Genomic DNA, 25,886 nt, shown 5'->3' with positions numbered 1-25,886 from the left:
AATAACCATCTGTTAGGTAAAAAAAGATGGGACTTGAGTCACGACACCTTGCTTCAGGTCCTGGTTTGGCCGCTGTTCTGTGAGCCTTAAGGAAGTCCCAAGACCCTTTCCTCATCTCAGATGGGTGTGAGTGCCGGAGGATGAAATGAGCTAATGGTAGTAGGTCATGTACGGTGGTGTCTTGTGGGGCCTTATGGATTCTGAGTGAAAATAGACCTTTTGGAGGAACAGAGAGGACAGTTCTTGGTATCTTGCTGTCCTGAGAACTGCTCCAGTTAAATATATTTGTATTTAGAGGAAATTTTTTTTTTCTTTTTTTTTTTTTTGGGCCGGGGCTCGCTCTGTCGCCCGGGCTGGGGTGAGTGGTGCAATCTTGGCTCACTGCAAGCTCCGCCTCCCAGGTTCACACCATTCTCCTGCCTCAGCCTCCCAAGTAGCTGGGACTACAGGCGCCCGCCACCTCGCCTGGCTAGTTTTTTGTATTTTAGTAGAGACGGGGTTTTACCGTGTTAGCCAGGATGGTCTCAATCTCCTGACCTCATGATCCGCCCACCTCGGCCTCCCAAAGTGCTGAGATTACCGGCGTGAGCCACCGTGCCCGATCTAGAGGAAATTTTAAGTATGTCCCTCAGATCTGAAATTTAGCACTTATGTGACATGATTTTTAAGTACACATAGTTGTTTAGGCTTAGCCTGAGAGAAGATTTTAAATTAAAAGTAGTGTAACCATTTAAAAGTTATTAGAGGGGCCGGGTGCAGTGGCTCACGGCTATAATCCCAGCACTTTGGGAGGCCAAGGCAGGTGGATCATTTGAGGTCAGGAGTTCAGACCAGCCTGCCCAACATGGCGACACCCCATCTCTACTAAAAATACAAAAATTAGCTGGGCGTGGTGGTACACGTCTGTAATTCCAGCTACTCGGGAGGTTGAGGCACAAGAATCGCTTGAACCCAGGTGGCGGAGGTTGCAGTGAGCCGAGATTGCTCCACTGCACTTCAGCCTGGGTGACAGAGTGAGACCTTGTCTCAAAAAAAAAAAAAAAAAGTTACTAGAAATGTCTGTTTTTTCTGATCAGGCAAGGTAATTGGGAGCCTTGGAAGTTCCTTTAACTGATAACTTCACTGGTCCTTTGTCTTCCAAATCATACAAGTACATCATCATTTATTACCTACCTCTAATCCATTTAAAGGAAGGGGTGGTATTTTATATATTGAAATATAATAGCTAGCCTCCTGAGGCTTGGTTAACAGATGGACTGTCAGCTGAGTACAAGCAAAGGAATTAAGGTAATGAACACAATCTTTAATCAGAATGAAGACAATGGAATTGAAAGCCCATTCTTAGGCTTGATGGTTCCAAACCTTAGAAAGTGAATTAGTGAGAATAATTGAATCATCATTTAAAATGTGAAACGTTAAAAGAAGCAGATCTTTTAAGTTGAACGTTCAAGTTCTATTTGAACATTCTATGTAAAATGAGAACCAGCAAATGGCTCTCCTGTAACCATCAGCTGTAGGATGACTTAAGTCAGGCTCTCTAGCAGATTTGTGAAACAGTCTTTCTGTAAATGGTAAGAGACTGGGTGGGACATCAGTGCCATTGCCCAGAGGCAGCAGTCTTGTCAGTTACTCTAGGAATATTAAAGCTACCAGGAAAACTGAAGGCTGTGAAAAGAAAAGAATGGAAAGGTAGGGAAGTGGAAATGTCTTTGTTCATTTATTTTGGGCTTATTTTATATTTTCTTTGTCCATAGTATAGGCTGCCCTCATCTAACCCCAGGAATGCAGTTGGGGTGTTTTTGTTGTTTTTTTGTTTGTTTGTTTTGTTTTGTTTTAGAAATATAGGTGGGGGCCTTGCTTTATCTCAAACTCCTGGGCTTAAGGGATCCTCCTGCATCAGCCTCCCACAGTCCTGGGATTAGAGGCATGAGCCACTATACCCAGGCTGTTTCTTGGTTTTCTTAATAAATACTTTTTAAAAATTTTTTTATTTTAAAATATACTCTTCATAAATTATGATTACATGCTTATAGTATTTTGCTCATGTACTGTTTTGTATTTATTAATTCATACAATCATATAATCACAGCAATTCCAAGTCAGACAAACAAATATCACCATTTTATTAATGGCCAAATATTTCAAGGTGTAAAGTGACTTGTCCCCCATACAAGTGGGGGACAGTAAGATCCAGGTCTGTGTTTCCGCTATGTTGCTTTTCTCATGAGCACTGTCATGGTGCTTATGGGAGCCCCGCGTTATACCTGCAAATTCTGTGAATGTAGCCATGTACTAATAAAAAGTGTTCTTACTCACTGTTTGTATACATAAGAAATTGGCTGATCTATTTTCACTGATCGTTACCACCACCCTTTGCGTCGTAATGAAAGTGCTTTATGGTAATGGCATTGTGGAAGCACACAGGTAAGTATGTGCTGCTTATATGGATGAAAATGAGTAATCACTTTACTACAGCCTTTGCTTTTCCTCCAGAATGAGTCGCGTTTTCTCTTCTGACTTACAGTGATTGTTTGCTTCGTATCTTTGCCTTTCGTGATTTCTCATTTTTGTTTAAATAAAATTGTCATGGTGACATTGCTGTACAATTCCCTAGTGTTTTGGAGGAAACATGGATGGTTAGTGATCTGAAAGACAGAATAAGGTGCTGGGCTTTGGAGACTCTTCTTGGAGGTGCATCTTTGCATCTGTGCACGATGGTATGCATACTCACGTACTGTTTCGTATTTAGATCCTCGTTCACAAAGCATCAAGTCCTATTTCCTTAAAACATTTGTTTCTTGCTTTTTTTTTTTTTCAATCTATTATCATACTTTGAGGATTTTGAGATCCCTATGTTTTGTATTTCCAGGTAGTTGAACTAAAATTCGGTGGGAAAGACATTCCTGTCACCAGCGCCAACCGGATTGCGTACATCCACTTGGTGGCGGACTACAGGCTGAACAGGCAGATCCGCCAGCACTGCCTGGCTTTCCGACAGGGCCTTGCCAATGTCGTCAGCCTCGAGTGGCTCCGAATGTTTGATCAGCAAGAAATTCAGGTACCATACCTGCTGACTTTTTGGGACACGCTTGTCACAGGAAATGAAAAGGCTTTCTTAAAATGTACCTCAAATGTTGTTATTTGAACTTTTTTCCTTAGGTATTAATTTCTGGTGCACAAGTTCCCATAAGCCTAGAGGACCTAAAATCCTTTACAAACTATTCAGGTATGTTATCACTATTGGTTATTGTTTCTGAAAATGTTGCAGGTGATCATATTTCCAAAGTAATTTTTATTTTATTTTATTTTTTTCAGACAGAGTTTCACTCTTGTCTCCTAGGCTAGAGTGCAGTGGCGCAATCCCAGCTCACTGAAACCTTTGCCTCCCTGGTTCGAGCAATTCTCCTGCATCAGCCTCCCAAATAGCTGGGATTACAGGCATCTGCCACCAGGCCCAACTAATTTTTGTATTTTGAGTAGAGACAGGGTTTTGCCATGTTGGCCGGGATGGTTTCCTGGTCGCATGAGCTACCATGCCTGGCCCCAAAGTAATTTTTATTGTAATCTTTTGTATGGGTAATTTACATGGTTCAAAAACCAGATGGCTGAGTGCAGTGGCTCACGCCTGTAATCCCAGCCTTTGGGAAGCTGAGACAGGTGGATCACTTGAGCTCAGGAGTTTGAAACCACCCTGGGCAATGTGGCAAAATCCTATCTCTACAAAAAAACACAAAAATTAGCTGGGCGTGGTGGTGCATACCTGTAGTCCCAGCTACTTGGGGTGCTGAAGCAAGCAGGAGAAGCACTTGAGCTGGGATACGGAGGTCGTGGGATCTCAGTGAGCTGAGATCATGCCACTGCACTCCAGCCTGGGCGACAGGAGTGAAACCCCGTTTCTAAATAAATATACATACATACACACATGAGCAAAAACAATTAGATGTTTAACATAAGAAGATAAATGGCCAGTAAGCAAATAAGCACACGATGCGACGTGCAACACCATTAGTCATAGAAAAATGCCACTTAAATCCAAATGAGATAACCCCACATACCCACTAGTTGTCTACTGGGTGCAAGTGAGAACTTTTTGAGGAAATGGAAATATTCTAAAACTGGATTGTGCTGATGGCTGCAAAACTCTAAATTTACAAAAAAAATCATTCTTACATATACCTGTGTGTATCCATGTGTATGTATCTTTTATCTATAGTTAGTTTGTATTGCCCTAAATTTGAAGTCTAATCTTTATGTAAAAGCAGGTAATGCCTAAGGTCACATTGTCCCCATGATCAGGTCATAAGTTGAAGGAAATGAAATCAATCTGACCTTTCATTTTCCAAGAGATTGTCTTTGGTGGTTTGCATTACCCATCTGCACTGAGGGTTTGCACCTTTAATAATCTCAGCTATGCCAGTAAATAGGTTTAAAATAGTCTATTCATTGTGGTGCCAATTAATGCACTTAAGTATTTTATTGCTGTTATTTCTGTAGTATATTAACAATGAGGGAACAATATATAGCAATTATTTTAGGTTTAGGAAGCACTTTACTAGATTAAAAGCTGTAAGTGGCAGACATTACATTTTAGAATAGTGGTCTCATCATATAGTGAGATTGGTTGTTAGCCATGGTATTAATATTGGAATGATGATAAGTTATCAGAAGGAAAAATGATAAAATTAATTTAGACACCAAATCATGCTGGGAAAACACCCAGCTGTGTTAGTACTGGACACCCATTGTCTGTCGTTTTAGATCTGTGACCACATGCAAACCCGTTCTCTACAGTCTACTCAGCAGTGGCTTTGAACTGCTAGCACAGTTCTTCAAAATAAGGCTCCTTTGGAGTAGCTTTTGGTGCCTGCATTCATCTTTATAGCTACAGGGTGATCCTTATTCTAGCTTTTTATTTTATTTTTTGAGGGCAAATCTCGCCCTGTCACCAAGGCTGGAGTGCAATGATGCAATCTCAACTCACTGCATCCTCCACCTTCTGAGTTCAAGCGACTCTCCCACCTCAGCTTCCTGAGAAGCTGAGATGACAGGTGTGTCCCATGACGTCCAGCTAATTTTTGTACTTTTGGTAGAGACGGTTTCACCACGTTGGCCAGGCTGCTCTCGAGCTCCCAGCCTCAAGTGATCTGACAGCCCGGGCCTCCCACAGTGCTGGGATTACAGGTGTGAGCCACGGTGCCTGGCCCTGCTTTGACCCTCCTTAAGTTGCTCCTGTTCTTGTACTTTGCCTATCACCTCCACATAATTGGCGGTGGGTGGGGCAGAGGCAAGGGAAGGCAGAGAATTCCACTTTTGCATTTACAATTGGTCCTTCATATCTGTGCGTTCTTTCCACATCCATGGCTTCAACCAATTGCAGTTTTAAAATATTTGAGGAAAAAGCAGTGGTTGTGTCTGCACTGAATGTGTGCTAAATATAGTGTCACAGCCATTTACATAGCCTCTGCCTTAGATTAGATGATCCGAGTGCTCTAGAGATCATGGAAGTGCACAGAAGGACGTACACAGGTGATACACAGATGCCATGCCGTTTTATAGAAGGGACTTGAGGATCCGTGGACTTCAGTATCTGTGGGGGTCTGGACCAATCCCTGTGGGTCCCGAAGCGTGGGTGTGCTTTGCATTTCATAAAGTTTGTGTTCATTTTGCCATAGGAGGCTATTCTGCAGACCATCCTGTTATTAAGGTCTTCTGGAGAGTTGTGGAAGGGTTCACTGATGAAGAAAAGCGCAAACTGCTGAAGTTTGTAACAAGCTGCTCTCGACCCCCTCTCTTGGGGTTTAAGGTACACAACTTTCATGACATTTGCTTTAAAGACCACATCATCATAAGAAAGGCAGCAGAACATTCAGTAGGGTTAAATGAAGTCCTTTTATGTACACTTCAGTTTTTATCTTCAGCTAGATTTTTAATTAAGTACTCGTTATGATGTATGTATTTCAGTGCTAGTTTTATTTGGGGTTGCTTTTTTTTGTTCACAATAACCTATTCACATGATAGTTGTACATTGTGGTTATGATTGCCTGTGAACAAATCCTGCATTTGGAGGGACTGTTTGCAATATTAATAATCAGTCTCATAAATCTGTAACACATCTTGGGCTTTTTGCTACTGAACTGAAGCAGGTACAACCTAGAGATGTTGATGGAGTGTATATGCTTCCGAGCCTTATTTTACCACTTCTAGAAATTAATGTTGATCTTATGTAATTTGGCTTATTTTTTGAAATCAGGAGTTTGAGACCAGCCTGGCCAACATGATGAAACCTCGTGTCTGCTAAAATACAGAAAATGAGCCGGGCATGGTGGTGTGTGCCTGTAATCCCAGTTACTTGGGAGGCTGAGGCATGAGAATCGCTTGAACCCAGGAGGTGGAGGTTGCAGTGAGCCGAGATTGCGCCACTGCACTGCACTCCAGCCTGGGTGACAGAATGAGACCCTGTCTCCAAAAAAAAAAAAAAATTGCCTCAAGAATGTCTAATCATAATTCCTGTATTCATTGTAAATTAAAGCCATATTAACATTTAAAAATATAGTGGTATATATTATAGAATAATATATAATTAGGTAAGTACTGTATGTAGCTTGTGCTTATGAAACTTAATAGGCATTCGCTTTCTTTTTTCCTTTTGTTTTTAATTAAGATGGGCACTTGCTGTATCACCCAGGCTGGAGTGCAATGGTGTGATCACAGCTCACTGCAGCCTCAACCACCCAGACTCAAGCAATCTTCCCACCTCAGCCTCCCAAGTAGCTGGGACTACAGGCATGTACCACCGTGCCTGGCTAATATTTGGATTTTTTGTAGAGAGGGGTTTCACTGTATTCCCCAGGCTGGCCTCCAACTCCTGGGCCCAAGCAGTCCTCTCACTTCAGCCCTGCAAAGTGCTGGGATGACAGGTGTGAGCCACCACTCCATGCCCAGCTGGATTCACTTTCAAATAACCTTCAATCAGAAAGACTTCCTGCACGCTTATGTAGTCCCAGCTACTCTTTTTTTTTTTTTTTTTTTCTTTGAGACGGAGTCTCGCCCTGTCGCCCACGCTGGAGTGCGGTGGCTGGATCTCGGCTCACTGCAAGCTCTGCCTCCCGGGCTCCCGCCATTCTCCTGCCTCAGCCTCCCGAGTAGCTGGGACTACAGGCGCCGCCACCACACCCAGCTAGTGTTTTTGTATTTTTTTTAGTAGAGATGGGGTTTCACCGTGTTAGCCAGGATGGTCTCGATCTCCTGACCTCGTGATCCGCCCGTCTCGGCCTCCCAAAGTGCTGGGATTACAGGCTTGAGCCACCGCGCCCGGCCAGTCCCAGCGACTCTTAAGGCTGAGGTGGGAGGATTAGTTGAGCCCAGGAGTGTAAGACCAACCTGGGCAATGTGGTAGTGAGATCCCGTCTCAAGGGGGAAAAAGTAATGTTGTTTTTTTGCTTTTTTGTTGTTGTTTTGTTCGTTTGTTTGTTTTTGAGGCAGAGTTTTACTCTGTCGCCCAGGCTGGAGTGCAGAGGGCAATGGCACGATCTTGGCTCACCGCAACCTCTCCCTCCCTGGTTCAAGCACTTCTGCTGCCTCCACCTCCTGAGTAGCTGTGATTACAGGCGTGCGCCACCATGCCCGGCTAATTTTTGTATTTTTAGTAGAGACGGGGTTTCACCATGTTGGGTAGGCTGGTGTCAAACTCCTGACCTCAAGTGATCCACCCACCTTGGCCTTACACAGTGCTGGGAGTATAGGCGTGAGCCATCGTGCCCAGCACCCCAAGTATTTTATTATATTTCTCAGTGAAGTTATTCTTTAACTTTTTACTTTGAAACTATTTTAAATGTATAGAAAAGTTGTGAGAATTGACCAGGAACTTCTAAACCCGCACTGACCAATTGTTAACATTTTGCTACATTTACTTTATCATTCTTTTCATGCATTTCTTTACTGAGTCATTTGAGAGTAGGTTGAAGACATGAGGTCTTCCCTAAATATTTCAGCGCGTACTTCCTAAGACTAGAGACATTTTCTAAATGGCCACAATTAAATTATTACAAGTCCAGAAACTGAACTCTGACATATAGCACTTGCCGGATCCACTGGCTGCAGAGTGTGGTCCTGGGACCAGCAGTTGCAGCATCGCTTGAGCACATGTTAAAAATGAACATTTTCAGGCCGCACTCAGACCTGAGTCAGCGCTCAGTGGGGGCGGAGCGCCGCAGTCACCTTGTGACCGGCTCTTCAGGTGTTAGACCACTTGTCCCCTCACGCCCTTGGTAGTATCCGATCCAGGACCACATGTTGCATTTAATTGGTATGCTCTTCAGTTTCCTTTCTTCTGTATCCCCATTTTCAAGGGGTGCAGGCACGTTATCTTGAGAATGTTCGTCAGTGTGATGTCGCAGCCCCACTCTTGGGAGTGTACAGATGACAGCGTATGTTCACACAGTGTGTATATGAATGTTCAGAGCAAGTCTTCATAATGGTCAAAAACTGGAAATAAGTACACAAACTGCTAGTAAATTCTGTAAATTAAGAGATACTCAGAATTTAAAAGGAATAAATGATATCTACTACACTGTGTATGAATATTGAAAACACTGTGCTAAGTGAACAAAGCAGACACAGAACGATGTATTATTATACGTAATTCTGTGTGAATAAACTGTCCTTTGAAAGGCACTTTTTTTTTTTTTTGAGATGGAGTCTTGCTCTGTCGCCCAGGCTGGAGTGCAGTGGCGCGGATCTCTCTGCTCACTGCAAGCTCCACCTCCTGGGTTCACGCCATTCTCCTGCCTCAGCCTCCCCAGCAGCTGGGACTACAGGCGCCCGCCGCCGCGCCCGGCTAATTTTTTTGTATTTTTAGTAGAGACGGAGTTTCACTGTGTTAGCTAGGATGGTCTTGATCTCCTGACCTCGTGATCCGCCTGCCTCGGCCTCCCAAAGTGCTGGGATTACAGGCGTGAGCCACCGCGGCTGGCCTGAAAGGCACATTTACAGACACAGAGCGGGCCAGGGGCTGCACAGGACTGGAGGTGGCAGCAGGAGCTTCGGAGAAGTGGAGCGACCCAAAACCGGATTGTGGGGGTCGCTGTGGAACTCTGTAAATTTGCTAAAATCATTGGATTGTACATTTAAACGGCTAATCTTATAGTATGCCAAGTACACCTCAATGAAGCTGTTCTTAAAAATGGACTGTAAACTAACACAGCATCTCAGTAAGTGCCCTCAGAACTGGAGCTGGGACCCAGTAGCAAGGTGGGAAGAAGTGAAGCCTGAGTGCAGTTTGTTTCAAACAGGAGGTCAGTCATCGACACCGTTACGTTCTGGCAGTAACGGAGAATAAAGATATATAAACTTAAACGTGCTAGTAAATACCATTGCTCAGTGACGTTAGTAGAAATGGTAATCTTCCAAATTGTTGGAGAGAAAAAATAACCATGCAAAACAAGACAAACAGAACCAACAACTCTGTTGACCAGATACAGGGCGTGGGGGTGGGAAGTAACATTCAGAATCATAAAATAGAAAAATAAAATGAGAGAAGCCTGAATGTTGCAACAGTGAGTGCAGAAGACTTTGAGACAGGGCTGGGGAAACGCTGCCGCCTACAAGCGACACACCTAAACGGAGTGACCCAGAACGGTTTAGTGGCACACCCTGGCTCATGTGTAAAGAAATAGATGGGTCTCCCTCAGAGTTAGAAGCGTGACCCATGGACCAGATAACGAAAATCTCTCAAGCGCAATGAAACCTGGGCACGTCCTGTGCTGGTGGTGGAGTCTGGAGGGCTTGCTGTGCTGGGGTCTAAAGAGCAGGAGGACTGCAGGTGAGGCATGCAGATGACTTTTTATCAGTAAAGGTTTTAATACCATTTGGTAATGTTATCATTAACATTTATTATGATAGACAAGGCTTCTAGTATCTTTTTTTCAAAACTAGTTTGTTCCAAAGCTAGAGATAAGAAAATTATGCATCTCATCTAATTTCATAAAAGGAAGTTTGGAGGACCTGCTCCCATCAAAACACTGGAAGACGCAGAGATTTTTGTCAGCTCCTGGCTAATGAGATAATGCTAATCATATGAGTAGCAATAAAAATTAGAAGTCCTACCAGACGTAGGTTCTAGACATTCTGACAGCCCACTAAAGAACCAGCAATAGGGGCCGGGCGCGGTGGCTCAATCCTGTAATCCCAGCACTTTGGGAGGCCGAGACAGGTGGATCACGAGGTCAGGAGATCGAGACCATCCTGGCTAACATGGTGAAACCCCATCTCTACTAAAAAAATACAAAAAACTATCCGGGCAAGGTGGCGGGCACCTGTAGTCCCAGCTACTCGGGAGGCTGAGGTAGGAGAATAGCGTGAACCTGGGAGGTGGAGCTTGAAGCGAGCTGAGATCCGGCCACTGCTCTCCAGCCTGGGCGACAGAGCGAGACTCCGTCCCAAAAAAAAAAAAAAAAAAAAAAAGAAAGAGCAATAACGTGTGCCTAGAAGTGCAAGAGCCTTCTCCACCTCCGTGATACCTCCGGGTTTGTGCATGGCCACTTCAGCTGCATGAGCGTCGTAGGTTTAGGGGAACAGAAGTAGAGGGATTTACATTAGCTTTTAAAATCCCAAATAGACTGGCCCGGTACAGTGGCTCACGCCTGTAATCCCAGCACTTTGGGAGGCCAAGGCAGGTGGATCACCTGAGGTCAGGAGTTTGAGACGAGCCTGACCAACATGGTGAAACCCCGTCTCTACTAAATACAAAAAACAACTTAGCCAGGCATGGTGGTGCATGCCTGTAGTCACAGCTACTCGGGAGGCTGAGGCAGGAGAATTGCTTGAACCCGGGAGGCGGAGGTTGCGGTGAACCAAGATTGCGCCACTGCACTCCAGCCTGGGCAAGAAGAGCAAAACTCTAAAAAAAAAAAAAAAATCCCAAATAGACTAAAAGGGAAAATCCCCTACCCCAATCATGACCCTGCACAATCGTAATGGAGTTACACCATGGAAAACACTTTTTGAGCATCCATGAGACAGTCTTCCTATTTTTTTATTTTTCTCAGTGTTCTAACATATGTGAAATTTAATTGATTTTCCATGATAAGTGTTTTGAAGTTGTTATCTGTTAGACATCCAGTTTGGAAAAATCATCTTAATATTTAGGTTTTCCGGTTAGCTTAGTGTGCCTGAATTTGCCAGGGCTGCCAGAATTAATGTAGACTTAAAGGAAGAAAATGTCTTTCAGTTGAAGTACTATAAATAGCAAAGGCAGGCATAATTTTAAAGTTATGAAACTCCTTAGTGCCAGATTATTGGAGAAGAATAACATCTGCTAAAGCTAATTAAAGTTTAATATGTTTAATAAATGTGATTGTTACAGACAAAAAATCATTAAAGTGCTGTAGAAAATTGTTAAGTTACCATCAGGCCGCATAATAAATGGATGATTTTTCTCACTCTGAATTAATGCAAATTCCCGTTGTACTGTATTTAATTATGCACAAAATGGTGCCCTTGACTCAGATTTCAGTGAAGAACTTCATTTTTTTACTTTTAAGACTCCAAGCAGGAAATTCAATTAGCCTTGTGAAAGAAACACTAAATGTGGCATTTAATTGCGAAATATATTTTAAGCTTTTCATTTATCCAGTGACTTTGCCAGCAGTCACTGACCCCTTCATTCAGAGATCCTTTTCTGTTTCAAAAATGCGATGCTTCCATTTTAGTATATTCAAGCATTTGTGAAAATTATTGCCCTCACACACTCAGAATGCTGAATAATAAGTGTGATAAATGTTCTTTCTAGTTCTCCTTTGGTTCTTGTTCTAACATTTTTATGAGAGATTTAAAGTAGCAAATAAACTGTAATTAGAAAAAAAAGACAATGGATTTTAGCACATATTATATGCCACATATATATTTTTAATGAAGTTTATATTTAACAGTAGAGAGACCTACAAAGATCGGTAATAAGAATCATGTCAGTCTCTTCATAGCTTTTTTTTTTTTTGAGATAGAGTTTCGCTCTTGTTGCCCAGGCTGGAGTACAATGGCGCGATCTCGGCTCACTGCAGCCTCCACCTGGGTTCAAGCAATTCTCTTACCGCATCCTCCCGAGTAGCAGGGATTACAGGCACCTACCACCACCCCCAGCTAATTTTTTTGTGTTTTTAGTAGAGGCAGGATTTCACTATGTTGGCCAGGCTGGTCTTGAACTCCTGACCTCCGGTGATCTACCCACTTCAGCCTCCCAAAGTGCTGGGATTACAGGCATGAGCCACCGCACCCGCCCTCTTCATAGCATTTTGTGGGCTGTGCCCTTACTAGTTTTACCGTTAACATAAATTATATGCTAAACTCAACATATAATTGAAACAAAGTCCACCCGAAAGGCAGGTGTGGCCAGCTGGGCGCCTGCCATGCTTTGTGACCGCGTCAGTGCTTCCAAGGGTTCCTGCAGAATATGGGACGTTGCTCTAGTTTATTCACGTTCGACTGCAGTTGTTAGAAGGCAATTACCTTTTCTTTTTTTTAATTTATTTTTATTTTTTTATTTTTGAACATAAACTCAAGATTGTATCGTCTTCATAATAAAACAAAAGATGACACTTAGAGCTGGATCTCTTGGCCTTTCCTCCTCTTCTCTCCTCCCAGTTCAGAATGCTCCCATCTCTTGATAGCCAGCATTCTCTTAGATCTGCACCTATGCTCAGCGCACTCAAGCCTCAGCACAAGCCTCTTCATAGTTCTAGGCTTTTCCCGGAAAATCACCTTAGTCTGCCCACCGTAGCCGCTCTGCTTCCTGTCCTAGCGCCACTTTCCCCGGGCATACAGAGAATCCATGCCCTTTTGTACCGCGGCGCTTTGTGGGGTTGCCACACTTACAGAAAGTCGAACGGGGGCCGGGTATGGGAGGCTGAGGCAGGCGGATCACCTGAGATCAGGAATTCTCGACCGGCCTAGCCAACATGGCGAAACGCCATCTCTACTAAAAATACAAAAATTAGCTAGGCGTGATGATGGGCACCTATAGTCCCAGCTACTCGGGAGGTTGAGGCAAGAGATTTACTTGAACCTGGGAGGCAGAGTTTGCAGTGAGCCGAGATTGTGCCCTTGTACACCAGCTTTGTTGAGAGAGCAAGACTCCGACTAAAAGAAGAAAAAAAGTGTAGCAGGTTTCAGGAACATTCACCAGGTTTGTGGGAGCGCTGTTGGCACAGAAAGCACATTTTTTTATATTGTTGGATTTTTTTTTAACCTTCCAATAAAAGTAATGTTTTCATTATAGAAAATTGGAAATTGTGATCAAGTATAAGAAATCTATATTTTCTCCCATTCTAACCATTATTATGTTTATGTTTCCTTTTATTATGCGTTTTTATCTACATACATGAGTGTATGTTAATGTATATATGCATAATTTTTTCTGTTTTTGGTAGAGGTAGGATCTTGCTCTGTTGCCCAGGCTGTTTCAAACTCCTGGCCTTGAGTGATCTCCCACCTCAGGCTCCCAAAGCACTGGTATTGCAGTTGTGAGCCAACATGCTGGGCCTGTTAAACACACACACACCCCTCGTATTACAGGTGTGAGCCAACATACTTGGCCTTTTATACCCACACACACATATAGATATATTTTTAAGACAGAGTTCACTCTTATTGCCCAAGCTGGCTTGCAACGCGTGATCGGCTCACTGCAGCCTGCAACCTCTGCCTCCTGCCTCAGCCTCTCAAGTAACTGGGATTTTACAGGCCTGCACCACCACAGCCTGCTAATTTTGTATTTTTAGTAGAGAGGGGATTTCGCCACGTTGGTCAGGCTGGTCACGGAAATCCTGACCTCAGGTGATCCACCTGTTTCAGCCTCCCAGAGTGCTGTGATTACAGTCATGAACCACTGCTCCTGGTCATGTAATTTGTAAATGTAATTTTAGCTGTATCCTGTGTTCAGTTTTACAGGCTACCTTTTTTACTCAGCATTACATCAGGGTCATTTTTCCTCGTGTTATTCTTTGAAATATTTTTAATGGACTTTGTGGTGTCCCACCGTGGGAGTTTACCGGTTTACTTCCTGTTCTTTAGTGGTTCACAGCTCTTCTTCACTGTCATGCTGTGAACCTCTTGTGCATCGGTTATCACGTGCGTCTCTAACCACTTCTTTTTTTTTTTTTTTTTTTTTTTTGAGACAGAGTCTAGCTCTGTCGCCCAGGCTGGAGTGCAGTGGCGGGATCTCAGCTCACTGCAAGCTCCGACTCCCGGGTTCCCGCCATTCTCCTGCCTCAGCCTCCCGAGTAGCTGGGACTACAGGCACCCGCCACCTCGCCCGGCTAGTTTTTTTGTATTTTAGTAGAGACGGGGTTTCACCATGTTAGCCAGGATGGTCTCGATCTCCTGACCTCGTGATCCGCCCGTCTCGGCCTCCCAAAGTGCTGGGATTACAGGCTTGAGCCACCGCGCCCGGCCTTCTAACCACTTCTTAGAGTGCAGTCCCAGGAGTTGTGGACGTGGGTGAAGCCCCTGCTCCTGTTGCCAGGCCCACCTCTCAAGAGTCTCGTGTGCACGTGTGCAGTGAAGGGCTGACCTAGTTAGGTCTCTGAAATCCGTGCCAGAGACTAAATCTGCACAGGCTGGGACCGTGAGCAGACTGAGGGCAGCCTGTGCCTTATTGTCTTGCGGTTGGAAGAGAACACGTAAATCACATGTCTCAAATTTGAGGCAAGTAGCTAATGATGTTTGTGTATAAGAGGAAGGTGGAGTCATTGGTTCTTTGTGGCCATCAGAGGACCGACATTCCTATAGGTCTCATGCATTAAGTCTGCGTTCAGCAATCCCTAACAGAATTTTTGCCTGCAGATACATTTGCACAATTGTGCAAACTAAGTACATATTCATTGCATCATTTTTTGTAAAAAGCTGAGAAAATTGCCCACCAACACATCGTGCCACACATGTCCATGGAACACCATGCAGCCTCACCATTGATAGGGCAAGATGACCGAGACACATTATCAGATGAGAAAAGCAAGGCACGGAATAGTGTGTCTAATGTGCTCACTGCCTCAATTTTGAAACTAGAGGAGGGAGAACGTTTTCTCGTGCATGCATTAAATCTCTAGGAGCACTCAAGACGCTGAAGCGTTGGTTGCCCATGGGAATGGGAGCTGGGCGTCTGTGAGACAGGGATGAGAATTTTCACACTGTGCCTTAGACACCAGAGCGTCACGAACATCTGAAACGATGTTCAGATTTCCTGATCATCTTGCTTTTTTTGTTAACAATTATTTAAATTCTGGCACAAGCAAGCCATCATGCATTTCATCATGCATTTGGCCCACCTCCCTCAATTTTGCCTTGTAATTTAATTAATAGGGGAACTGGAACTGGGGCCTGGCGCGGTGGCTCACGCCTGTAATCCCAGCACTTTGGGAGGCCGAGGTGGTCGGATCATGAGGTCAGGAGATTGAGACAATCCTGGCTGACACGGTGAAACCCCATCTCTACCAAAAATACAAAAAATTAGCCAGGCATGGTGGCGGGCACCTGTAGTCCCAGCTATTCGGGAGGCTGAGGCAGAAGAATGGCGTGAACCCCGGAAGTGGAGCTTGCAGTGAGCTGAGATCGCACCACTGCACTCCAGCCTGGGCGACAGAGCAAGACTCCGTCTCAAAAAAATAAATAAATAAAAATAATAGGGGAACTGGGTTGCACTACGTTGCTGCTTTGTATCTCTTGAAAACCGATAGAGGTCTCATCAGATTCTAAATTTGAATTTTTCTTTTTTTGGCAATAATATCACATAGATAATGTCGTATGCTTCCCATTCCCTTAATCATCGTAGAGATCCACTTCTCGTGAGTCATCTCCCCACAAAGCTGGAATCAATCTCCGTATCAAAATTCCTCTTGATTTTAGTGGTCACTTATCATTACTGCCTAGATCCATTGTTTAATGTGCTTCTAAAACAGCCGTGTTCTAATTACATAATTGTATCATGTATTAGCTGGAATTTTCTATTTAAAAACAGCTTTGTTTCTTCTCACCAGTTATTTGGTTAACCTGAGGAATAGCTTGTACAGGAAAGGTAGAATAAATCTTGATCCTTTTATAGACAGGGTCTCGCTGTGCATTGCCCAGGCTGGAGTGCCATGGTGTGATCATACCTCAGTAATCTCGACCTCCTGGACTCGAGAGATCTTTCCACCTCAGCCTCCCAAGTAGCTGGGAATGTAGGGGCACACCACCCACCACACCTGGCTAATTGTTTTGATTTTTTGTTTTTAGTGGAAATGGGGTCTTGTTATGTTGCCCAGGCTGGTCTCGAACTCCTAAGCTCAAGCCATCCCCCAGCTAGGCCTCCCACAGTGCTGGGACTGCAGGTGTGAGCTATGCGCCTGGCCTGGACTGTTATGTATCCCTTTTTATGCCTGAAGCACAGTGCACAATTTTTTATATAATTTAGAATTAAGCCATCAACGTAATTTTTTAAAAAAGCAAATGTGGGCCGGGCACGGTGGCTCCCGCTTGTAATCCCAACACTTTGGGAGGCCGAGGTAGGCGGATCATGAGGTCAGGAGTTCGAGACCAACCTGGCCAATGTGATGAAACCCCATGTCTACTAAAAATACAAAAATTAGCCAGGCATGGTGGCGGGCGCCTCTAATCCCAGCTACTCGAGAGGCTGAGGCAGGAGAAGGGCTTGAACCAGGGAGGCAGAGGTTGCTGTGAGCCGAGATGGCACCACTGCACTCCAGCCTGGGCGACAGAGCAAGACTCAGTCTCAAAAACAACAACAACAAAGCAAATGTGGTTTCAGGAAAATGTGACTGCAGTGGCCACTTTTTACTGATTGGAGCTGGCACATTTTGTGTGCTTTGTATTAAAACCCATGTAATACCGTGCTTGTTACAGCGCCATCTTGTACACCTGCTGTTTTTCAGGAGTTGTATCCCGCATTTTGTATTCACAATGGAGGCTCTGACCTTGAGCGGCTGCCCACAGCCAGCACCTGCATGAACCTGCTGAAGCTCCCTGAGTTCTATGACGAGACACTTCTGCGAAGTAAACTTCTCTATGCTATTGAATGTGCTGCTGGCTTTGAGCTGAGCTGAAGCTGATGCTAGGATCCGACCCCTGCAGAGAACCAGTGCTTCCTACATCAGCAGCGCCTCCCCAGACCCACGAGGATACTCAGACTGCACGCCTGAGGCTCTCCCAAGCTCCTCCTTTCATTCTGCCATTCCTCCCTCTCTTCCTTTTTTAAATGATTTTTATTACGGTGTGGTCACTTATTTAGAGGGACATTGCTTTTCAAATAACTTAAAATAACACGTTATGTGCCATGTGGCTACTTTAGTAACATTGCCAAGAAGAGCACAGTTTTTAGACTAGTGGCATCTCAGCGAAATTAACCAAAGATGAAGCTTTGGCTTTGCTGATGAGATCAGAGCCCTCCTGAGCAGGCAGCGCTGCTCCAGGGTTCAGACAAGGCTGCGCGGGCGGCAGAGATACAGGGTCTGAGGCTGAGACGCCACGGGGTCGCTGCTGCTCATGTTGGATTGTTTACAAGCCTCATTATTAAAACTGAAGGCATTTTTTTCTGCTGCCTTTCCCAGAGTGGTTAGGTTTGGAAAAGAGATGACGATGGTAATATTTTATTTGTGCTTTTTAAGCCATTTCCCCAAATGGGACTAGCATGCTTGTTTTCAGTATACCATGGCCTGCCTCATGATGGTTTGGAGATACTGTCTGTGGATGTGAGGTGGGGACTTCATTCATTGTCCTATTTCTATCTCCACTTTGTGCCTGGAGAGCTTTCAGGGGAGGTGGAAGAGGAGGGTCTGCCCAGCTCCTGCAACGTCTGTCACCCACTATACCCAGTTACTTGGGGGAGGACAGACCCTGGGGTGTCATTAGAGTCGTTTGAACCAAAGTGGCAGCTGCATCTTTGTCCCGATGCTAGCCGTGCCGGTCTCTCCATCATCCGCTCGCCCTCCTTGCCCCTGGGCTGCGCCCACTTGTCTTCCTGGATATTTGGGGGTGACTGGCCGTGCTCAGCACCCTCTGCTTCCTGGTGCTGCTCTGACTCGAAGACAGGACAGTCTCTGGTGCAAATCCAGGGAAGAGGAGTGTCAGTAGTTCTTGCAGTAGGCACTTTATCAGGACCTGACTTGTTGCTGGGTGGTTTTAGTCTCTACAAACAGAAAGTGTTTCAAAGCGTCAGCTGTGGGAGCAGAGTGACCCTTTGCTGATGCTGGGGGGAGGGGATCTAAATCCTCATTTATCTCTTCTGTCTAGTATTTTACTGTCACTGGAGGCTCTGTGGGCTGTCATAGTTAATTGACCATAATTAGCAATATACTTTTAAATGTGGGAAAGCTGAATGACACTTTTAAGACAATGAACATGATCAAAACAAAATGTGTAATTTCTTAATTTGAATAATAAATTAAGCGTTTAAATGCTATTCGTAGTCTTGATATACAGAAATAAAATAATTAGGGTTGGTCTTTTTTATGTTAGGTTGTTTTATGTTGAATGTTCTATATCTTAGTAGTTAATTTGTATATTTTATTATCAGTATTTTGGAAATAGCATATCTGAGACTGAAGAGAAATTGACAATTATTTGTGGTTTTTTTCCTCAGCTATTCTGAGCTTATTTATTTATTTGTATGTTCTAATGGCTAAACATTTACATTAAATGTTTTTTTTTCCCAAGACTGTGTTGGAGTCCTACCCCAGATCGTTGTGATTAGTGCCACTCTGCTTTTGTAAAGCCACAGTTTCTGAATGGTACTAGTTTTATCACAGGTGTTTGCATGTCTCCAGCTAATGGAGTATAGTGAGATGGCCGACACTCCCTGAGAACCAGAGGTCCTCGGGAGGAGTGCCTGTCATCGAGGGTGGGCTGAGCGTGGCTCCCAGGCCGGCAGCCGGTGTCCTCATATCCAACCAGCCACGGGTGTTGCCTTCCCGAGTCTCCCATTGGGTCTGGCATTAGTTCTTGAAAAATTTCTGGAGGAAGTTTGTTTGTTTTTTGTTTTGTTTGCACTTTTCTAGGTTCTGTCCTACTTTCTGCTTTCTGGTAATTTTGTACACAAACCTAAATGTTGACTTGGGATTATTGCAGATATTTCTCATGAGGTAGTATCTGCAGAGAAATCTTTGTTTTGGTATCTTGAGCTCGTTAAGGCAGCTTTATCAATTGCAGTGGTTTGCACGATGGTGTGTGCTTTTGCGGAGTGTGTGAAACCAGGTACTGTGTCCCACCCCATCGTGAGCCTGCAGTCTACACTCTATGCATCCATGCCGTTGACAGGCAGGCCTCCAATTGTGGAACTGGGAGCACGGGAAAGGCTGTGGTAGGGTTAATGACTCCTTCCAGGAACTTCCTGAGGAGGTGAGTGGTGAACCTGAAATAATTGAATACATAAGCTTTCTCATACTTCAAAGAAAAATAAACAGCTAAAGGCATACGGTAACTCAAATAGAAAATCAGGGCATGCTCAGCTTGTTCAGATTCGCCTGCTCCGGGGCCGCAGGCATCACAGCTAGCAAGATAGTCTAGGAAGTGTCGCAGCCACCCTGTGCATCCCTCACAGAACAGCAGGTTCACCTGGAGGGTTTTCTAATGAGAGATGACCTAGACTTCCCAAACACGGGCTGCGAGTGCTGGGCTGCGAGTGCTACACTGCGGCATGCTGGGATCAACCCAGGGGGGTTTCCTGGTGCTTGGATGGTGGCCAAAGTTGGTGACCTGAAGAGACTGGTGACCAGCATGTCCAGGTGGGAAAAGGCACTGACGACACAGAGGTCTCTGCTTGCAGAAAATCCTGAGGGTAAGTTCTTGAGCCTAAGTGCTTTGTGCCTCGGCTGATCTGTGGAACAGGGACAGTCTAGAGGCTTAGGTTTCACGGGAGCATTCTGGATGCAGTGGGCATTGCAGACAGGCTTTTGACTTTAACATACTGTGAACACAATAGAACCATGTTTGAATTTGCCTCCCTAGGTGACTGGCATCATAAGTTGCAAACATCACATCTTCAGAAGCTCTAACAGCCTACAAGGTTACAATAGTTTTGACCAAGGTTTTAATGATGAAAATGTTGCTGTATAAAGGCAACGTTTCTACATTACTACTCCTTTTTCTTCTGCAGAGGTAGGCAGAAAACAGTAATCTCTTTAAATACTGATCTCTCTTTATGTGCTTTTTTTTTTTTTTTTTTTTTTTTTTTTTTTTTTTTTTTTTTTGAGAGACAGAGTCTTGCTTGTTTGCCCTGGCTGGAGTGCAGTAGCACTATCTAGACTCACTGCAAGCTCCGCCTCCGGGGTTCGAGTGATTCTCCTGCCTCAGCCTCCCGAGTAGCTGGGATTACAGGCGTGAGACACTGCGCCCAGCCCCACTTTTGCGTTAAAAGGATGGCTCACGTTCTGATTACCGAGATGGACTGCTGTGGTTTGGATTCATCGATTGCCCACTTCTAAATGTTGACAGGAGGCAGTGTCCGTTGTTAGCTTATAACTGAAGGCCTTATTTATGTTCAAAATACTGAGCTGAAAATCTCTTGACACCAATTATCCGGTTCAGATAGGAACTCCCACCACCAGCCTGGTCTTCCCTGACCCAGGAGTGGGCAAAAGCAAGGGTAGAGGCTCGAAGGGTGTCACAGGAGGGAACCATAGCCAGCCAACTGGTGCTGCCTAGAGAGGCAAACACAGCAGAAGTCATTGGGTTTTTCTTTCTGCACGATCCAGAATGAAGGCACATCTGTTGTGCTCATTAAGGCAATTTTATGTCGTGGGAAACAGCCTATTTTCAGTCTTGAATCTGTTGTGGAGGGTGTTCACATATTGAGTCACCCAAAGAATTCAGTTGCTGGGAACGTTTCTTGGATTTGTGGATAGCACAAGGTCCAGGCGTCTCCTTGAACTGCCAGGATTGCAGACAGAAGTCTACCTCCATGATGGGCGCTCCACGCATTCACAGCTCAGGACCCGCGTGTGAATTGGCCAGCATCACTCCACATACGCGCTGTGCTAGGTAATGGGATGGTGCTGATGGACTGATGAGTTTGAGGTGATGACTGAATGGATGCTGTCGTGCTCGCATCCACAGAACCACAGACTTGACAGGACCAGAGCTGTTAGAGCTCATTCAAGTATGCGGGGGGTGGTCGTTCTTAAAATGGCATCGTGTTCATGGTCATCAGCTCCCTGTGGCTGCCATAGCAAATTACCACAAATCAGGTGGCTTAAAGCAGCAGCATTTCTCCTCTCCAGGGATCAGGAGGCCTCACTGCCTCGGGGAGGAACCCTTTGTCTCCTCCAACTTCTGGTATCTGGGGTCTTCTCCCCCTGTCCCCAGTGTCCTGCCTTTTTCCTATAAAGACACCCCAGTAATCCAGGATGATCTCATCTCAAGATCCTCAATTACATCTGCAAAGACTTTTTCCAAATAAGGCCATGTACACATGCTGGGGCTCAGGACGTGGGCCTGTTTCTTCGGGCAGCACCGTTCAGCTGGCTGTGTTGATTTTGTGTGGCAGGTAGACCCCTGGGGATTTGGAAACGTGTTCTGGTTGCACTTGGCTGTTGCCCACACAGATCTGGACAAGCCTTTCCTTTGACTCAGTAACACGAGGGATGCACCAGGTGAGTGTTCCTAGCCCTTCCTGAAGGTGATTGTGTCTCTAGGGGTGGGGGCCTAGCAGTCTGTGTTTTTGGAAGTGTCTTGGATAATCCTTCCCAAGTGATTTCTGGAAAACAATTAGACATTCTCAGAAAATCCTTTTCGGTGTGAAAAACTTCTGGGGTGGGAGTTGCACGGCATTCCAGCTGATTTGCCTGGAGTTCATGTCTGGTGCTCTGGGGAATCTTGATGCCTGCAGCACCTGGGCCGGTACCTCCAGCTGTACGTGCCATCCAGGTTCCATGGGGGATGGGTCCTGGGCACAGCTGCCCTTCGAGCCTCTGCTTTTGCTTTTGCTCACTCGGGGGTCAGGGAAGATGAGGCTGGTGGTAGGAGCTCCTATCTGAAACGTAAAATTGGTGTCAAGAGATCTTCAGCTTAGAATTTTGAACATAAAAGAAGGCCCTCGGCCAGGCACGGTGGCTCACACCTGTAATCCCAGCACTTTGGGAGGCCGAGGCGGGCAGATCACGAGGTCAGGAGATAAAGACCATCCTGGCTAACATGGTGAAACCCTGTCTCTACTAAAAATACAAAGAAATTAGCTGGGCATGGTAGCAGGCGCCTATAGTCCCAGCTGCTCAGGAGGCTGAGGCAGGAGAATGGCATGAATCCAGGAGGTGGAGGTTGCAGTGAGCCGAGATAGAGCCACTGCACTCCAGCCTGGGTGACAGAGCAAGACTCCGTCTAAAAATTAAAAAAAAAGGGGGGCCCTCAGTTATAAGCCAATGACGGGTTCTGGAGGCTAATGGCAGCCCAGAGCCAGACGCAGCCCGGACTGCGTCCTATGTTCCTGACACGTAGGCTGTCCCTAGGCACCTGGCCCTCCTCGGGTCAGCCTTGCCTTCTCCCACTCAACACCTACCACTGCATCACAGACCCAACAACACCTGAGGCCTTCCTGCCACTTTCTCTGCCACTCCCTGTCCCAAGCCATTGGCTTATATTCGCAGCAAAGTGTCCTCCATCCTCAGTCCCTGCCCACTGCCAAAGTGACCCTGATCTCAAGGCAGTCCATGACACTCCTCTGGGCAAGACCTTCCAGTGTGTCCCCAGCTGTGGGGAGAGCTGAGACCCTGTGATTCGCCCCTGGTGCCATCAGACCACACCCCTCCCCAGCTTGGGGCCCTGGGATGTGTGCTGTGCTGTGGGGCGTGGCTGATCTCGTGTTCTGCGGCAGTTTTGCCCAGTGCCACCTCTCCCCTCCTCCCTGCCAACAGTCTATTTAAAACGCAGCCCCCCCTCACCCGACCTCAGCACATCCATCCTCTCTTGTTGGTCTCTTTCTCTAGAGTGCTGGTTTTGGTCTAATACACCATGTACTTCACTCATTTCTCCCCCACCATGTAAGTTTCATGGAGGGTGGGAGTTTAGTAAATTGCTGTTTACCAAGCACATAGAGTAACGCCTTGCACACAGTAGGTGCTCAGTAAATACTTGTTGAGTGCATGGATTTGCTGCATCTGTGGAGAACGGTCTTGTTAATAACTACAATAAATTTCAAGTTACCCCTGTATGGTTTCCACCCTCAATTCTTGGACCCTCATTTTTCTCACGAGAGCCTCCCTGCGGCTGCCAGCCGGCCCCAGCTCAGGGTAGTAGTGGGCACCTCACTGGTGGTCGCACTATGGGCGGCTGCCCATGTGTCCAGCAAGTGCCTGCCTTGCCTGCTCCAGACCCCGGGTGGGCTGCGTGGTCCTGGGCAGTGCGTGGGCTCCATCTGGTGGTCAGGAGTGGGCACTGCGAGTGGAAGGGCCTGTGGTCTGGAAGGTGATCTTCACCCAGGTGCCTCCTGCACCCACAGCCGGAGTCAGCAGGCTTGCACTGCTTGTGTCTCCTCATCAGGAGGTGGCTATTAAAACAGCAATATAAAGCTAACCTTTTAAGAGAAACGTTGAAGTTTTTGAGATGGGGTTTCCCTCTTGTTGCCCAGGCTGGAGTGCAATGGTGCAATCTCGGCTCACTGCAACCTCTGCCTCCTGGGTTCAAGCGATTCTCCTGCCTCAGCCTCCCACCTGGCTGGGATTACAGGTGCCCGCCACCACACCCAGCTAATTTGTGTATTTTTAATAGAGAGGATTTTGCCATGTCCAGGCTGGTCTCGAACTCCTGACGTCAGGTGATCCTCCCACCTTGGTCTCCCAGAGTGCTGGGATTACAGGCATGAGCCACCGCGCCCAGCAGAAATGTTGAAGTTTAAAATCCCATTGCCTTGGTTCCTCAAAGGTTACACACAGAGTTAGCAGCAAGTCAGCAGTTTCTACTAGGTTTACAGTAAAGAAGGGAAACCTGGCCGGGCACCCGGGCTCATGCCTATAATCCTGGCACTTTGGGAGGCCAAGGCGGGTGGATCGATTGAAGCCAGGAGTTTGAGACCAGCCTGGGCAAGATGGCAAAACCCCATCTCTACAAAAAACGGAAAGATTAGCAGGGCATGGTGGTGCACGCCTGTGGTCCCAGCTGCTCTGGAGGCAGAGGTAGGAGGATCACGTGAACCCGGGAGGTCGAGGCTGCAGTGAGCTGTGAGTGGCACCACTGCACTCCAACCAGCCACAGTGTGAAACCTGGTCTCAAAGAAAAGTGAGAACCCGTGTCCACACGCAGACTTGTGCACAGATGTTCATAGCTGCATTACTCAACGATAGTCGAAGGATGGAAACACAGAAGTGTTCATCAGCTGAGGACGGAATCGACATTTTGTGGCCCCTCCATGCAGTGGAATAGGACTTGGTTGTAAAAGGAAGTGCTGGCCGGGCGCAGTGGCTCACGCCTGTAATCCCAGCACTTTGGGAGGCCAAGGCGGGCGGATCATGAGGTCAGGAGATCGAGACCATCCTGGCTAACACGGTGAAACCCCGTCTCTACTAAAAAATACAAAAAAATTAGCCGGGCGAGGTGGCGGCGCCTGTAGTCCCAGCTACTCGGGAGGCTGAGGCAGAAGAATGGCGTGAACCCGGGAGGCGGGGCTTGCAGTGAGCTGAGATCCGGCCACTGCACTCCAGCCTGGGCGACAGAGCAAGACTCCGAATCAAAAAAAAAAAAAAAGAATAACAATAGTAAAGTAAAAGTGTGATAACACACCGCAGCACGCAGCACGGGTGCGCCTCAGTGACTTCAGATACAAAAGGACACCTGCCGGGTGACCCCCTGACCTGGTGACTCCCTGACCTGAAGTGTCCGGCACAGGAACGTCTGCAGAGGCGGGGACCAGACTGGTGCTTGTTAGGGCTTAGCGGGGAAGAGACAGGCACTGACAGCTGATGGGTACAGGGCTTCTTTGGAGGCTGATGAGAATGTTCCGGAGTTGGTGGTGGTGGCTGCACAATCTTGTGAATATACTTAGAAATAAGAAACTGTATACAGCTGACCCTTGCATAACACGGTCTGAGCCGTGCAGGTCCACTGAAGCATGGGTGGTTTTCCATGAAAGTTGCCTTCTATTGAGTGTGCCAGCCTCTCACCTCGCCTTCCGCCTGCCCCTCCTCCTCTAGCCCACTTTATTGTAAGAATACAGCATATGACACATAGCATAGGAACCATGTGCTAACCACTGCTGGTGTCACCGGTTAGTTAGGCTTCTGGTCACCAGCAGGCTGAGTTCCATTTTTGAGGAACACTGCCTCGTTCAGAGGAAAGACTGGAGTTGGAAATTCTGTCAAACCCACTTGAAGAAGCTTGGAACTTTCTAATTTGGGGGCATATTTATCTTACTTCATTCTTATCTTTGCTGAGGCTTCCAGTTCAGAAAGAATGGGCCTGGGGCGGTCTTTCTCTTCTCCCAGGACCCCCAGTAGAAGGATCCCTTCCTCTGAGGTGGGGCCCACTTGGATCTGCAGGGGCCTCCCCTCCCTGCAGCACCCTTGCCCCCCTCCCCTACTCAGGGGCCCCTGGGACCAGAGACCCCAGCCCCAGGGACACCCTGCTGGGCCTGTGCTGCCACCAGGGCCCCTCTCCTCTCCTCCGGGGTGACCGCGGTGGCAGTAAGGACCTTGCCAGGGTCTGCTCTGGGCGATTTTCCTCCTTGGGAACCTGGGCTGGGATCCTCCCAGGGCCTGACCCCGCGGACACACGGACTTTATGCGGGGGCTGAACCCAGCATGAGGCCCACTCCATTTCCGTATTCATACATTCGCCCTGTAAACACCGAGAACGCGCAAATCCCTGCGGGGCCCGGGCTTCCGGGAGGAGCTGAACGCGCGGGGGGCGCGGGGGGGGCG

The 25,886-nt window shown here is 46.4% G+C and overlaps 1 protein-coding gene across 1 annotated transcript in view; it reads left to right on the top strand.

The window, feature by feature from the left end:
- UBE3C (ubiquitin protein ligase E3C) overlaps positions 1–18,700 on the top strand; it is a 150,155-nt gene extending 131,455 nt beyond the window's left edge. The window contains exons 19-22 of the mRNA XM_017860580.1: positions 2,870–3,058; positions 3,160–3,226; positions 5,673–5,803; positions 16,920–18,700. Coding sequence (XP_017716069.1) covers positions 2,870–3,058; positions 3,160–3,226; positions 5,673–5,803; positions 16,920–17,090 — 558 coding nt within the window. The 3' untranslated portion in view covers positions 17,091–18,700. The remainder of the gene's footprint in view (positions 1–2,869; positions 3,059–3,159; positions 3,227–5,672; positions 5,804–16,919) is intronic.
- The last annotated feature ends 7,186 nt before the right edge of the window (positions 18,701–25,886 follow it).

The sequence above is a fragment of the Rhinopithecus bieti genome, unplaced genomic scaffold (genome assembly GCF_001698545.2).
Source record: "Rhinopithecus bieti isolate Rb0 unplaced genomic scaffold, ASM169854v2 scaffold_50877, whole genome shotgun sequence".
NCBI lineage: Eukaryota > Metazoa > Chordata > Mammalia > Primates > Cercopithecidae > Rhinopithecus > Rhinopithecus bieti.
This window is presented reverse-complemented; position numbering and strand designations above follow the sequence as displayed.